Source organism: Pseudorasbora parva, chromosome 1, assembly GCF_024679245.1.
Source record: "Pseudorasbora parva isolate DD20220531a chromosome 1, ASM2467924v1, whole genome shotgun sequence".
NCBI lineage: Eukaryota > Metazoa > Chordata > Actinopteri > Cypriniformes > Gobionidae > Pseudorasbora > Pseudorasbora parva.
The window spans coordinates 2,098,985-2,112,712 of record NC_090172.1 but is presented as its reverse complement, the minus strand read 5'-3'; the positions used below and the strand labels follow the sequence as shown (position 1 = coordinate 2,112,712).

At 42.3% G+C, this 13,728-nt stretch overlaps 1 protein-coding gene across 1 annotated transcript in view; it reads left to right on the top strand.

Moving 5' to 3' along the window:
• Positions 1-13,728, top strand: part of piezo1 (piezo type mechanosensitive ion channel component 1 (Er blood group)) — a 202,054-nt gene that overhangs the window by 124,739 nt on the left and 63,587 nt on the right. Inside the window, 4 exon segments of the mRNA XM_067452042.1 lie at positions 7,566-7,671; positions 12,092-12,273; positions 13,265-13,363; positions 13,365-13,417. Of these exon segments, the coding sequence (XP_067308143.1) occupies positions 7,566-7,671; positions 12,092-12,273; positions 13,265-13,363; positions 13,365-13,417 (440 nt within the window).

Here is a 13,728-nt window from a genome sequence, read left to right as displayed (position 1 = left end):
TAATCATAGCCTGACAAGCCAGACCCACATTAAGATGTTTGGTCTAGAAACTCACCATTGACGGCTCAATCTGAGGGGCGGATAAACGGCTGTCTTTCAAACTCCCTCTGCACGCCATAGGATAGCGCTACACCAACCAGAGCAACGAAGGTGAAGCAGAGCTCGTTGATAGATTAAACATTCACCGTATCCGGTCGGCTAAACTCTGAACACATCTTCCCTTTTTAAGAATGACTTCAGTGCCGTTCTTTATTCTTTTCTCAGAGAAAAGCTTAACTCAAGTCTTCCAGAGTTGCGGTCAAAGCTGATTCGAGAGACCGCCGTTCGCCAGTTTCTGTGTTTACTAGAAGCACGCAAACGCAACTCGGCCGTCATTATGGCCCCGCCCACCGACTCTATACACAATGTGATTGGCCTGACCAGAGTTTGGTTTTTACAGCTCAGAAGGGTATTGAGAGTTGCTAGATGACACTCGCGGCAGATTAGATTTGCTGCCGCTAGGGGGCGTCTAGATATCTAGGCTAAGTTAATCAAGCATTTGCAGCATAATGTTGATTACCACCGGGGCTTGACATTAGCTTTTTTGCTCAGCAGTCACTGTGGCTAGTGGTTTTCGAAAGTTACTAGCCACTCAGCATCTTGCCACAATTTTGACATCGATACCATGGAGAAAAACTGCCATATAGATATTTTAAAATCATCTCATAATTTGTCAGCAGGTTTATTAGGCTGCTGTCACTTTAAGAGTTGACGCACGGATCCATTACCCTGTTACACATGCGTTTTCTTTCTCAACTGTATACCTTCACTTCAAACAGAACTGGCATTTTGACATTATTTTGTGTGTATTTACTGTTTAAGCGCAATAAGCACAAAAAAGAGCTCATTTTAGTTCTGAGAGACGGCTTTATGTGAATGTGAGCACAAAATCAGTAAAATTACGTGCTATACGCACTCGTGCACACCGGGTTTGCGGGTGTTAATGTCAAGCCCTGATTACCACTAAAATTAATTTTGACTAGGCCTTCCTTTTATTAAAAAATAAAAAGGCTCTAGAGTGAGGTAATTACAGTGGAAGTAAATAGGGCCAAAATGTAAATGATAACATTCTCACTGGTCCAATAGTATAGCCATAAGGCATAAACAATAAGTGTTTAACATGATTTCAGTTTTTAGGTTTTTAAGTTCACACTACCTAAAACCGATAAATGAAAAAACAACGTTGCAGCTCAAATATTAAGTGATTTTTAATAGAGATTTTATAAAATGATAAGCTTCGATTTCCTGCATTGAAACCCTTCAAACAAAAATGTACCCCATTCACTTCTATATTAAAGAAAACAAGGGATCAAAGTTGTCTTTTGTAGATATTTAACAATATGCATCAAATGCTGTTAAGGTGAACTTGTGTAGAACCTGGAATGGTCCTTCCAGATGTTCCTCCTTGCTGTGTCCCAATTTGCACAATTTGCATATTCTCCATCCTAAATAGTATTCGAAATTAGATTTAGTGTCCCAAATTGTAGTATATTGAAATCAACTTCCCAAAAATGGGCTACTGTTTCCGGTTAGAATCCGAATCACTCTAACGTCTAATATTTCTCACAATCCATTGCGCTTTGGATGCGGATTCGATTAGAACTACAAAAACGGATAAAAAGGTGTTAAAAACTACAAGCATGGCGGATATACGAGTCTGCCGGTTAAGTAGAGAAGTTAAAGATTAGATTTGATAAAGGGGTTTGAGTGAGTAATGATCAAAATTATATATTTATTATTCAGTGTTATCCACATTACATTTAATCTCTAACAGCATGCTATTTATTCATTTTTTGTCGTTTTTAACAGGGCCTCAGTTCCAAATTTCGTTCTAGCTCATGTACCATGTTTTTGGTACACTGAATCCTTAAATCCTCCTTACCTAGGGCATAGAACAAGTAAGCAAATTGGGACGCAGCAAGTATTTCCCCCCACCCTTAAACTAGAGGTAAAACTGTACACATTTTTGAATTCTTAGTCAAACACTCCTGATTTAACTCATCGAAAATAAACTTCTATCTTAAAAGAAAAGTTGGACCCACTTTATAGTAGGTGGCCTTACTAACTTGACTTATTAACTCTACCCTTAAACTGACCCACACCACCATACCTGTCCCTAACTCTACCCTTAAACTGACCCACACCACCACACCTGACCCTAACTCTACCCTTAAACTGACCCACACCACCACACCTGTCTCTAACTCTACCCTTAAACTGACCCACACCACCACACCTGACCCTAACTCTACCCTTAAACTGACCCACACCACCACACCTGTCTTTAACTCTACCCTTAAACTGACCCACACCACCACACCTGTCTCTAACTCTACCCTTAAACTGACCCACACCACCACACCTGTCTCTAACTCTACCCTTAAACTGACCCACACCACCACACCTGTCTCTAACTCTACCCTTAAACTGACCCACACCACCACACCTGACCCTAACTCTACCCTTAAACTGACCCACACCACCACACCTGACCCTAAATCTACCCTTAAACTGACCCACACCACCACACCTGACCCTAACTCTACCCTTAAACTGACCCACACCACCACACCTGATCCTAACTCTACCCTTAAACTGACCCACACCACCACACCTGTCCCTAACTCTACCCTTAAACTGACCCACACCACCACACCTGACCCTAAATCTACCCTTAAACTGACCCACACCACCACACCTGACCCTAACTCTACCCTTAAACTGACCCACACCACCACACCTGACCCTAACTCTACCCTTAAACTGACCCACACCACCACACCTGTCCCTAACTCTACCCTTAAACTGACCCACACCACCACACCTGACCCTAACTCTACCCTTAAACTGACCCACACCACCACACCTGTCCCTAACTCTACCCTTAAACTGACCCACACCACCACACCTGACCCTAACTCTACCCTTAAACTGACCCACACCACCACACCTGACTCTAACTTTACCCTTAAACTGACCCACACCACCACACCTGACCCTAACTCTACCCTTAAACTGACCCACACCACCACACCTGACCCTAACTCTACCCTTAAACTGACCCACACCACCACACCTGACTCTAACTTTACCCTTAAACTGACCCACACCACCACACCTGACCCTAACTCTACCCTTAAACTGACCCACACCACCACACCTGACCCTAACTCTACCCTTAAACTGACCCACACCACCACACCTGTCCCTAACTCTACCCTTAAACTTACCCACACCACCACACCTGACCCTAACTCTACCCTTAAACTGACCCACACCACCACACCTGTCCCTAACTCTACCCTTAAACTGACCCACACCACCACACCTGACCCTAACTCTACCCTTAAACTGACCCACACCACCACACCTGACCCTAACTCTACCCTTAAACTGACCCACACCACCACACCTGTCCCTAACTCTACCCTTAAACTGACCCACACCACCACACCTGACCCTAACTCTACCCTTAAACTGACCCACACCACCACACCTGACCCTAACTCTACCCTTAAACTGACCCACACCACCACACCTGTCTCTAACTCTACCCTTAAACTGACCCACACCACCACACCTGACCCTAACTCTACCCTTAAACTGACCCACACCACCACACCTGTCCCTAACTCTACCCTTAAACTGACCCACACCACCACACCTGTCCCTAACTCTACCCTTAAACTGACACACACCACCACACCTGTCCCTAACTCTACCCTTAAACTGACCCACACCACCACACCTGTCCCTAACTCTACCCTTAAACTGACCCACACCACCACACCTGTCCCTAACTCTACCCTTAAACTGACCCACACCACCACACCTGTCCCTAACTCTACCCTTAAACTGACACACACCACCACACCTGTCCCTAACTCTACCCTTAAACTGACCCACACCACCACACCTGACCCTAACTCTACCCTTAAACTGACCCACACCACCACACCTGTCCCTAACTCTACCCTTAAACTGACCCACACCACCACACCTGACCCTAACTCTACCCTTAAACTGACCCACACCACCACACCTGACCCTAACTCTACCCTTAAACTGACCCACACCACCACACCTGACCCTAACTCTACCCTTAAACTGACCCACACCACCACACCTGACCCTAACTCTACCCTTAACCTGACCCACACCACCACACCTGACCCTAACTCTACCCTTAAACTGACCCACACCACCACACCTGAGCCTAACTCTACCCTTAAACTGACCCACACCACACCTGTCCCTAACTCTACCCTTAAACTGACCCACACCACCACACCTGACCCTAACTCTACCCTTAAACTGACGCACACCACCACACCTGACCCTAACTCTACCCTTAAACTGACCCACACCACCACACCACACCTGACCCTAACTCTACCCTTAAACTGACCCACACCACCACACCTGTCCCTAACTCTACCCTTAAACTGACCCACACCACCACACCTGACCCTAACTCTACCCTTAAACTGACCCACACCACCACACCTGACCCTAACTCTACCCTTAAACTGACCCACACCACCACACCTGACCCTAACTCTACCCTTAAACTGACCCACACCACCACACCTGACCCTAACTGTACCCTTAAACTGACCCACACCACCACACCTGACCCTAACTCTACCCTTAAACTGACCCACACCACCACACCTGTCCCTGACTCTACCCTTAAACTGACCCACACCACCACACCTGACCCTAACTCTACCCTTAAACTGACCCACACCACCACACCTGACCCTAACTCTACCCTTAAACTGACCCACACCACCACACCTGACCCTAACTCTACCCTTAAACTGACCCACACCACCACACCTGACCCTAACTCTACCCTTAAACTGACCCACACCACCACACCTGACCCTAACTCTACCCTTAAACTGACCCACACCACCACACCTGTCTCTAACTCTACCCTTAAACTGACCCACACCACCACACCTGAGCCTAACTCTACCCTTAAACTGACCCACACCACACCTGTCCCTAACTCTACCCTTAAACTGACCCACACCACCACACCTGACCCTAACTCTACCCTTAAACTGACGCACACCACCACACCTGACCCTAACTCTACCCTTAAACTGACCCACACCACCACACCACACCTGACCCTAACTCTACCCTTAAACTGACCCACACCACCACACCTGTCCCTAACTCTACCCTTAAACTGACCCACACCACCACACCTGACCCTAACTCTACCCTTAAACTGACCCACACCACCACACCTGACCCTAACTCTACCCTTAAACTGACCCACACCACCACACCTGACCCTAACTCTACCCTTAAACTGACCCACACCACCACACCTGACCCTAACTGTACCCTTAAACTGACCCACACCACCACACCTGACCCTAACTCTACCCTTAAACTGACCCACACCACCACACCTGTCCCTGACTCTACCCTTAAACTGACCCACACCACCACACCTGACCCTAACTCTACCCTTAAACTGACCCACACCACCACACCTGACCCTAACTCTACCCTTAAACTGACCCACACCACCACACCTGTCCCTAACTCTACCCTTAAACTGACCCACACCACCACACCTGTCTCTAACTCTACCCTTAAACTGACCCACACCACCACACCTGACCCTAACTCTACCCTTAAACTGACCCACACCACCACACCTGACCCTAACTCTACCCTTAAACTGACCCACACCACCACACCTGACCCTAACTCTACCCTTAAACTGACCCACACCACCACACCTGACCCTAACTCTACCCTTAAACTGACCCACACCACCACACCTGACCCTAACTCTACCCTTAAACTGACCCTCACCACCACACCTGACCCTAACTGTACCCTTAAACTGACCCACACCACCACACCTGACCCTAACTCTACCCTTAAACTGACCCACACCACCACACCTGACCCTAACTCTACCCTTAAACTGACCCACACCACCACACCTGTCTCTAACTCTACCCTTAAACTGACCCACACCACCACACCTGTCTCTAACTCTACCCTTAAACTGACCCACACCACCACACCTGACCCTAACTGTACCCTTAAACTGACCCACACCACCACACCTGACCCTAACTCTACCCTTAAACTGACCCACACCACCACACCTGACCCTAACTCTACCCTTAAACTGACCCACACCACCACACCTGTCTCTAACTCTACCCTTAAACTGACCCACACCACCACACCTGACCCTAACTCTACCCTTAAACTGACCCACACCACCACACCTGTCCCTAACTCTACCCTTAAACTTACCCACACCACCACACCTGACCCTAACTCTACCCTTAAACTGACCCACACCACCACACCTGTCCCTAACTCTACCCTTAAACTGACCCACACCACCACACCTGACCCTAACTCTACCCATATCTCACCTCAATATCAGCTAAAGTGTTTTGCTATACAATTTGAACACAGTAAGTACATTGTACTTTTTTTGTTGTTGTTGTAAGTACATAGTACTTAAGGCCACCTAATATAAAGTGTGACCGAAAAAGGTTGTTATTAAGAACCAGAATCTAGAATCAAATAGAGATATCTTTAATACTTTTTGAGTTATAAGCATGCAAACTTTGGGGAAACAATACTTATGGCACTCAGACAGGAATGTCCTGTGAGATTGAGGATACATTTCTAGTTTCCACATTATTTGTTCTTCAGATATTCCTCTTTAAATATAAAAAATATCAGCTGTGTGCAAAAGGACCCACATTTGGTTTTCGACCACTGAACTTCACCATTTTACTCATGGAGCCGAATTAAAATCCCCCTATCTCTGTGACTGAACCATTGAGAGCCATTAAAATGGAGAAACCGAAAGAAAAGTTTGTTAAGAATTAGAATCTAAAAGGATACAGAGATATCTTTAAATCTTCCTGAATTACAGGCATTCAAACGTGAGACAAAAAACACAAGATTGGCCTTTTTGCCATTTTTGAATGGTCACCGTTGGCATATAAAGTTACACATATTGATAAAGTCAAAGATGATACTAACAGACCTGCCGATCTCTGTGTGAAAATAAAATATTGATGCTGCCATCTTTCTAAAGTCATTTTCACACCCCTGTAATTTGGCTCCAGATGTCAGATTAAAATGGTAATTTTACCCTCTACAAAACAGTGATTACTCAGTAAATATACATCTGTGACATTTAATATTTGGACTTTCATCACTATATATGGTTGTCTTTCTAAAGAAAAGTATGAACAAAGTCAAAAATTTGAGTTAGGGAAGTTTCTGAAATGTGGTTGATTTGGCATGGAATGACTCAAATGGCGTTATGTATTGGGATACAGATGGCTGCAATAAACCTTGAAGATTCTGGGAAATGTAGATAGGAAAACTTGTGTTCACTCGCTACATTTTTACTCAATCCAACCACATGATCAATCATAATTCTCATGATGTTACTCAATACGCTGTGAGGAAAGTGTAAATATTGCTTCACTCTCTTTCTCTCTCTTTATTCTCAGCTGCTGTTCACGTTGACGTTTTGGCTTCTGCTGAGACAGTCAGTGAAGGAAACGTTCAGCAGGAAGAAGAGAATGAGCGTCCCGTTACAGGAGGTCACCACTGGAGGTGAGCGGGAACACCAGGATCCCAAAGGACAATATTAGCCACGTTTCAGAGCTGTATGATTCTGGAGAAATGGAGCATCACTATGTTTTTTCGTTTCAAATAGAGATCGCGATTCTCCCTAAACAGATTATAACTAAACAAAATAATATGCAATTTACGAGAGGTTCTGACAAAATGTTAATTGCTGCAGGCGTTTTAAATGTATTTGTAATTTTAAAAAAAAATTCAGGTTGAGTGAATGATTCAATGACTCACTTATAAAGACGTCACATGTTTCATTACTGGGTGAATCAGTGTTTTTGAACGAATCTCTTGAGTGAATGATTCAACGACTAAAATCAAGATTCATTTACTACATAAGCACAATTACATAAGAGATTTTTTTCTTATTTTCTGGGGAAAAATATCAAAATGAGGTGAGTTTTTGCTTAAAACAAGCAAAATGATCTGCCAATGGGGTGAGAAAAATAATATTATTTCTTTTTGGGACGGAATCAAGAAACAAGATTTCAATCAGAAATAAGATTATTTTTCTCACCCCATTGGTAGATAATTTAGCTTGTTTTGGGCAAAAACTCACTTCATTTTGATTTTATTTTTAGGAAAGCAAGAAAAAATATCTCATGTAATTTTACTTATCTAGTAAATGCATCTTGATTTAAGAATTTTTTGATATTTAGGCTAGAAACAAGACAAAATTACTGAGTAAGAAGAGCTTTTTTGCAGTGTACGGGGCGAATCAGTATTTCTGAACGAATCTCTTGAGTGAATGATTCAATGACTCACTCATAAAGACTTCACATGTTTCATTACTGGATAATTCATGTTTTTGAACAAATCTCTTGAGTGAATGATTCAATGACTCACTCATTAAGACTTCACGTTTCAATGCTGGATAATTCATGTTTTTGAACAAATCTCTTGAGTAAATGATTCAATGACTCACTCATTAAGACTTCACGTTTCAATACTGGATAATTCATGTTTTTGAACGAATCTCTTGAGTGAATGATTCAACGACTCACTCATAAAGACTTCACATGTTTCATTACTGGATAATTCATGTTTTTGAACAAATCTCTTGAGTGAATGATTAATGACAAATGCATTTTTCACATGTCACTTCTCTCCACCTGCTGGTGTAACGATGTAATTGATACAATCTTCATTCAAGTTACTTTCAAAAGATAATTTTCTCAAGTTTCATCACTACTGTAGACATCAGTGTTTATATCTGAACTACAAACTTTTATCCCAGGACCTCTGTGATAATATGAATGATTGAAAGACAGAAATAATGATAGTGTTTGGTTTGTTAAGCTGTTTTATACATGACAACACGACAGGAACCAGACACAATCTCAACAAGTGTGCTAACCACAAAGCATTGATATTAAAGACCATACGATTAATTTCAGATTAATTCAAAGTTCAGGACATTTAACCACTGTATACTAGTCATAATTGTTAAAGCATTCATAATTCCCTCCCTGCTCCACCTCACCTATTCTTCCCATTATTTTCTCACACTCAATTCAAATCATTGTATTTGCTTAAAAGGGCTAGTTTAGACCAAACTGGAATTTCTGTCCTCATTTACTTAATGATCATGTCAATCCAAACCTGTATGAATTATTTATGTCTTCTCTAGAAATCAAAAGGATACATTTTGTAGATTGGTAAAAGGTGCTCTTTTCGACACACACACAAAAAAACAAAGACGTTTGAGCTGTTATGACAAAAAAGCATCACATAAAAGTAGGCCACATGACTTATCCCAAGTCATCTGTAGAACTATGAAAACTTTATACACTCTTAAAAATAAAAAGGGTTTTCACAGTGATGGCATTAAAGAACCATTTTTTGGCTCCCCAAAGAACTTTTCAGTGAACAGTTCTTAAAATAACCTTTTTTTCTTATTGTTAAAGACTTTTTGATAATCTGGAGAATCTTTTGTCGTTTTAAAAATCCATTTGTGAAATGATAAGGGTCTATGGATGTTTAAGGCTCCTTTGAAACTCTATTATAATTGTTAGAATTTCCAAGGATCATCATTCTTCCCTAAAAGTGATCGGACCAGTCGTAGAGACTTGAAACTTTGAGAGCTGGTAGTACTCACACCACCTACAGATGCACCAAAGCTCACCCCAATCAGCCTGACGGGGGCGCTACAGCGCTCAAAAGTTATGGTTCATAACTCCTAAAACGTTCGTCGAAGTGTTTTATATCGTTGGAATCATTGGCTCAAGTTGAGCAAAACACACAAAATTTGGGGGTATTTTGGATTTTCCAAAAGACCTACTTTTCCGAACTAGTCCTAGGTTTTTCTCCCGTTTGGAACCAAGCCAGTCCAGAAAGATTCTTTGGTGTCTGATTGCCAATAATAAGCAAAAACATGTCAGTGATGGCATTACAGAACATTGACTGGCCACTTGGTGGCGTTATAAAATATAAAAACTCAAAAACAGCTATAGCTACGCAACAGTCAGTCCGGGTGACCTCAAAACTGGCGTGTGTTGTCTTTGTCCAAAGGGGCCACGATTGTCTAAGGACATTTGTGTATCTTGAAAAACACAACCGGCCAATAGATTTCAAGCGGCTGTCAGACAAGGTTAACGGAGGACGAACTGAACGACATTTGCTCGGCCTATTCAACTCACGGTCCTAGAGGCCTGTGAGAAGCCTGTGTGAAAAAACCCGAAAAGGACCATCCTCCCTTTCATAACCACTCCTTACACAGTCAAAAAAGTTTCCTTCCCTCATTACACCTGCCCTCACTTCCTCTCTGGCTACTTATAAAACCATATTCTATTCATCAAAGAATCAACATTGATAATAATCATAAATGTTTCTTGAGCAGTAAATCCTATATTGATTTCTGAAGGATCATGTGACACTGAAGACTGGCGTAATGATGCTCAAAATCCAGCTTTGATCACAGGAATAAATTATATTTTAACAGTTATTTTATAATTTAATAATATTTCACAATATTACAGCTTTTTTGTGTGTATTTCTAATAACATAATGCAGCCTTGGTGAGACATGACAAAATCTTACACTGCAAAAAATGCTTTTCTTACTCAGTATTTTTGTCTTGTTTCTAGTCCAAACATCTGAAAATTGTTAAAACAAGAAGTATTTACTAGACAAGCAAAAGTAATTGTCTTGTTTTGGGAAAAATAACTCAAAATGAAGAGAGTTTTTGCTTAAAGGTGCACAATGTAGTATTTTTGCAGTAAAATATCAAAAAAACACTAGGCCGGTGTTATATATTTTGTTCAGTTGAGTACCTACAATATCCCAGATGTTTCCAACTATTTGTAAATTGTGAGAAAATTGCTATTTTAACTCAGGCCAGGGACGTGTCAGCATTGCGTTTGAGGGAGTCGCCTGTCAATCGCGTCATATCTGTGTTAACCTCGGTTTCGGCTTTTATTCTGCAGGAGCGCTTTACTCTTAGCAGTGTGAACAAGTGAACGCACGGAGTAACGTCATAACATCGTTTTAAACACACTTAAATGTATCTAATATGATAAACAGAGCTGCTTTACCTCATAATCATAACCGGAAGAGCGGATCAGTGCAGGCGCCCGGCGAATGTCTCCCGTCCCGTCATAATAAAAGTCCCGGTGCTCGCGAGGCGGGTGTTTATGTAACAATCGCTCCAGCAGCTGTGCTCAGCTCCACAACACTCGGTCCTGCTCTGCTTTAGACTACAGTAACGTTAATAACCGCATGCATGAACGTGATTTCTGCCCGAGTCCTATTTTCCACCGGCTGTGATGAGAAGACCACATGTCCCAAGATGCTGCGCTCACACTTTGCGTCATCAAACTACGCATTTGTTTAGAATAGGCGCCCTCCAGTGGACGGAAAGTTGCATAGTGCACCTTTAAGATAAGATAAATAATCTGCCAATGGTGTGAGAAAAATTATCTTAATTCAAACAGAAAACAAGATTATTTCACCCCATTGGCAGATTATTTAGTTAGTTAGTAGTACTTTATTGTTCAGCCTAATCTGAAAATTGATCTTTGGTCTCGCCACACAATCACAGAACAATTTACAGTACACAACATCCAATAGATACATCTAATAATACAATACATCCACAATGACAAAATTAAAATATTCACATTTCTTACCTCTTATTCAAAAGACTTATTAGGTTTGGTACAAAAGTTTGTTTATATATTGCTTGAATTGCTTTTGGGACTCTATAACGAAGACGTGATGGTAGTAATTCAAAAACATGATTCAAGGGGTGTGTTGTGTCTCTTGTTATAATCAAAGCTTTTCTCTGAACAGCAGTTTGGTAAGAAAAGCATTTTTTGCAGTGTACCATTCTAAAACGTTTTACTGGAAGTGTATTTTACCACAGACAGGGAAGTTTGAGAGTCTCTTTTTTCTTTTTCAGAGAGCACAGGACGGAACGAGTCTCTTCTGAAGGTGTTGGGTGGGCTGGTGATGAGTCTGTATGCCAAATACTGGATCTACGTGTGTGGAGGCATGTTCATCATGGTCAGCTTCGCAGGAAAGCTCGTAGCTTACAAGATCGTCTACATGCTGCTATTCCTGCTCTGCATGTGCCTGTACCAGGTACACTTCACCAGCCCACACACGTGATGCGCGGGTCAATGTATAAACGACCCGCACCCGACTGGCGTTTTCAACTAACCCACCCGCAAACCGGGCTGCAAAAAAGAAAATATTATACCCGACCGGCTTCCTCACCCGCATTTTTTAGTAAATGCTCATCGTACCGTCAATTTATTCATTTATTTCGTTTCACTTTCTTAACAATTAAGATCAGCTTGCTGCATGTGTTCATCCAGTCTAATCAAAGTGTGCGTTTCCCCCCCGATTTTTCCAACAAAAATCCCACCCCCTCTCAGAAAATACATAAAGCTGAAATTACTGAGATATATGCATTTAAAAGTAGCCAATTAAAATGGTCTAATGGCATTGCTCAGTTCAGCGTGTTGGGAAATCGCCCATCGGACATATTGTCCCGGGACAGGAAAGGGGTTAAAAGGGCTATAAGGTGCCGTTGGTCGCCTAAAACAGAAGATTAGCCTTCTTATTTTTAGCTTTTCTCGCACTTTGTTGAAATAATATTGAATCAGCCGTCCCTGAGCCAGTCTCTTTTCGACCTGCGGAGCTGAATGTGCGCTCACTGGCTGCACTTATGCTGGAGCGCAGAGTATCCTCCTGGCCAATGGATTTCATTGGAAATTGTGTCTAGTAGGCTACTATATGAATTACACAGGTTTAATTACCATCTTTATTTCAAACGACCCGACCGAGCCGCAACCCGAATATAAATTTTTTTTTTTTTTGATGTCTCGTAAACGCAGGTAACCGCTCATTTTGGATCAACCCACGCATCACTGGCCTACATATAATGATCTTTGCTCAATATATACTCAGAAAACTGAGTGGATGAACCCCTCTCTCTCTCTCTCTCTCTCTCTCTCTCTCTCTCTCTCTCTCTCTCTCTCTCTCTCTCTCTCTCTCTCTCTCTCTCTCTCTCTCTCTCTCTCTCTCTCTCTCTCTCTCTCTCTCTCTCTCTCTCTCTCTCTCTCCATAGGTGTATTACTCTCTCTGGAGGAGGTTGCTAAAGGCCTTCTGGTGGACTGTGGTGGCTTACACCATGCTGGTGCTCATTGCCATTTACACCTTTCAGTTTGTTTGAGGACTTTCCAGGCTATTGGGGAAACTTCACTGGATTCACAGAGCAGCAGTATGTCTCCTGCGTATCTATTTACTATTGAAAATGTTTCAGATAATTAACTCAAGATTTTCAGTCAATTATTATGACACAACTTTTCCCCGCCAATGAGAAGATATTCCAGCAATCCTTATTTTCACTTTATACAGTATTGGGCGCTGTTATGGATTTTCTGAAAGAGTATAAAATATGCGGATACAAAATCAAGCAAATAAGAAGCAGAAACAAGCGATGGAAGCATTGCATGTTAAATATACATCTCGGGAGTGTGTAAACATCACATGCTTTCGATTTTGTCTTCGGCTTTCATAGACACCTTAGGA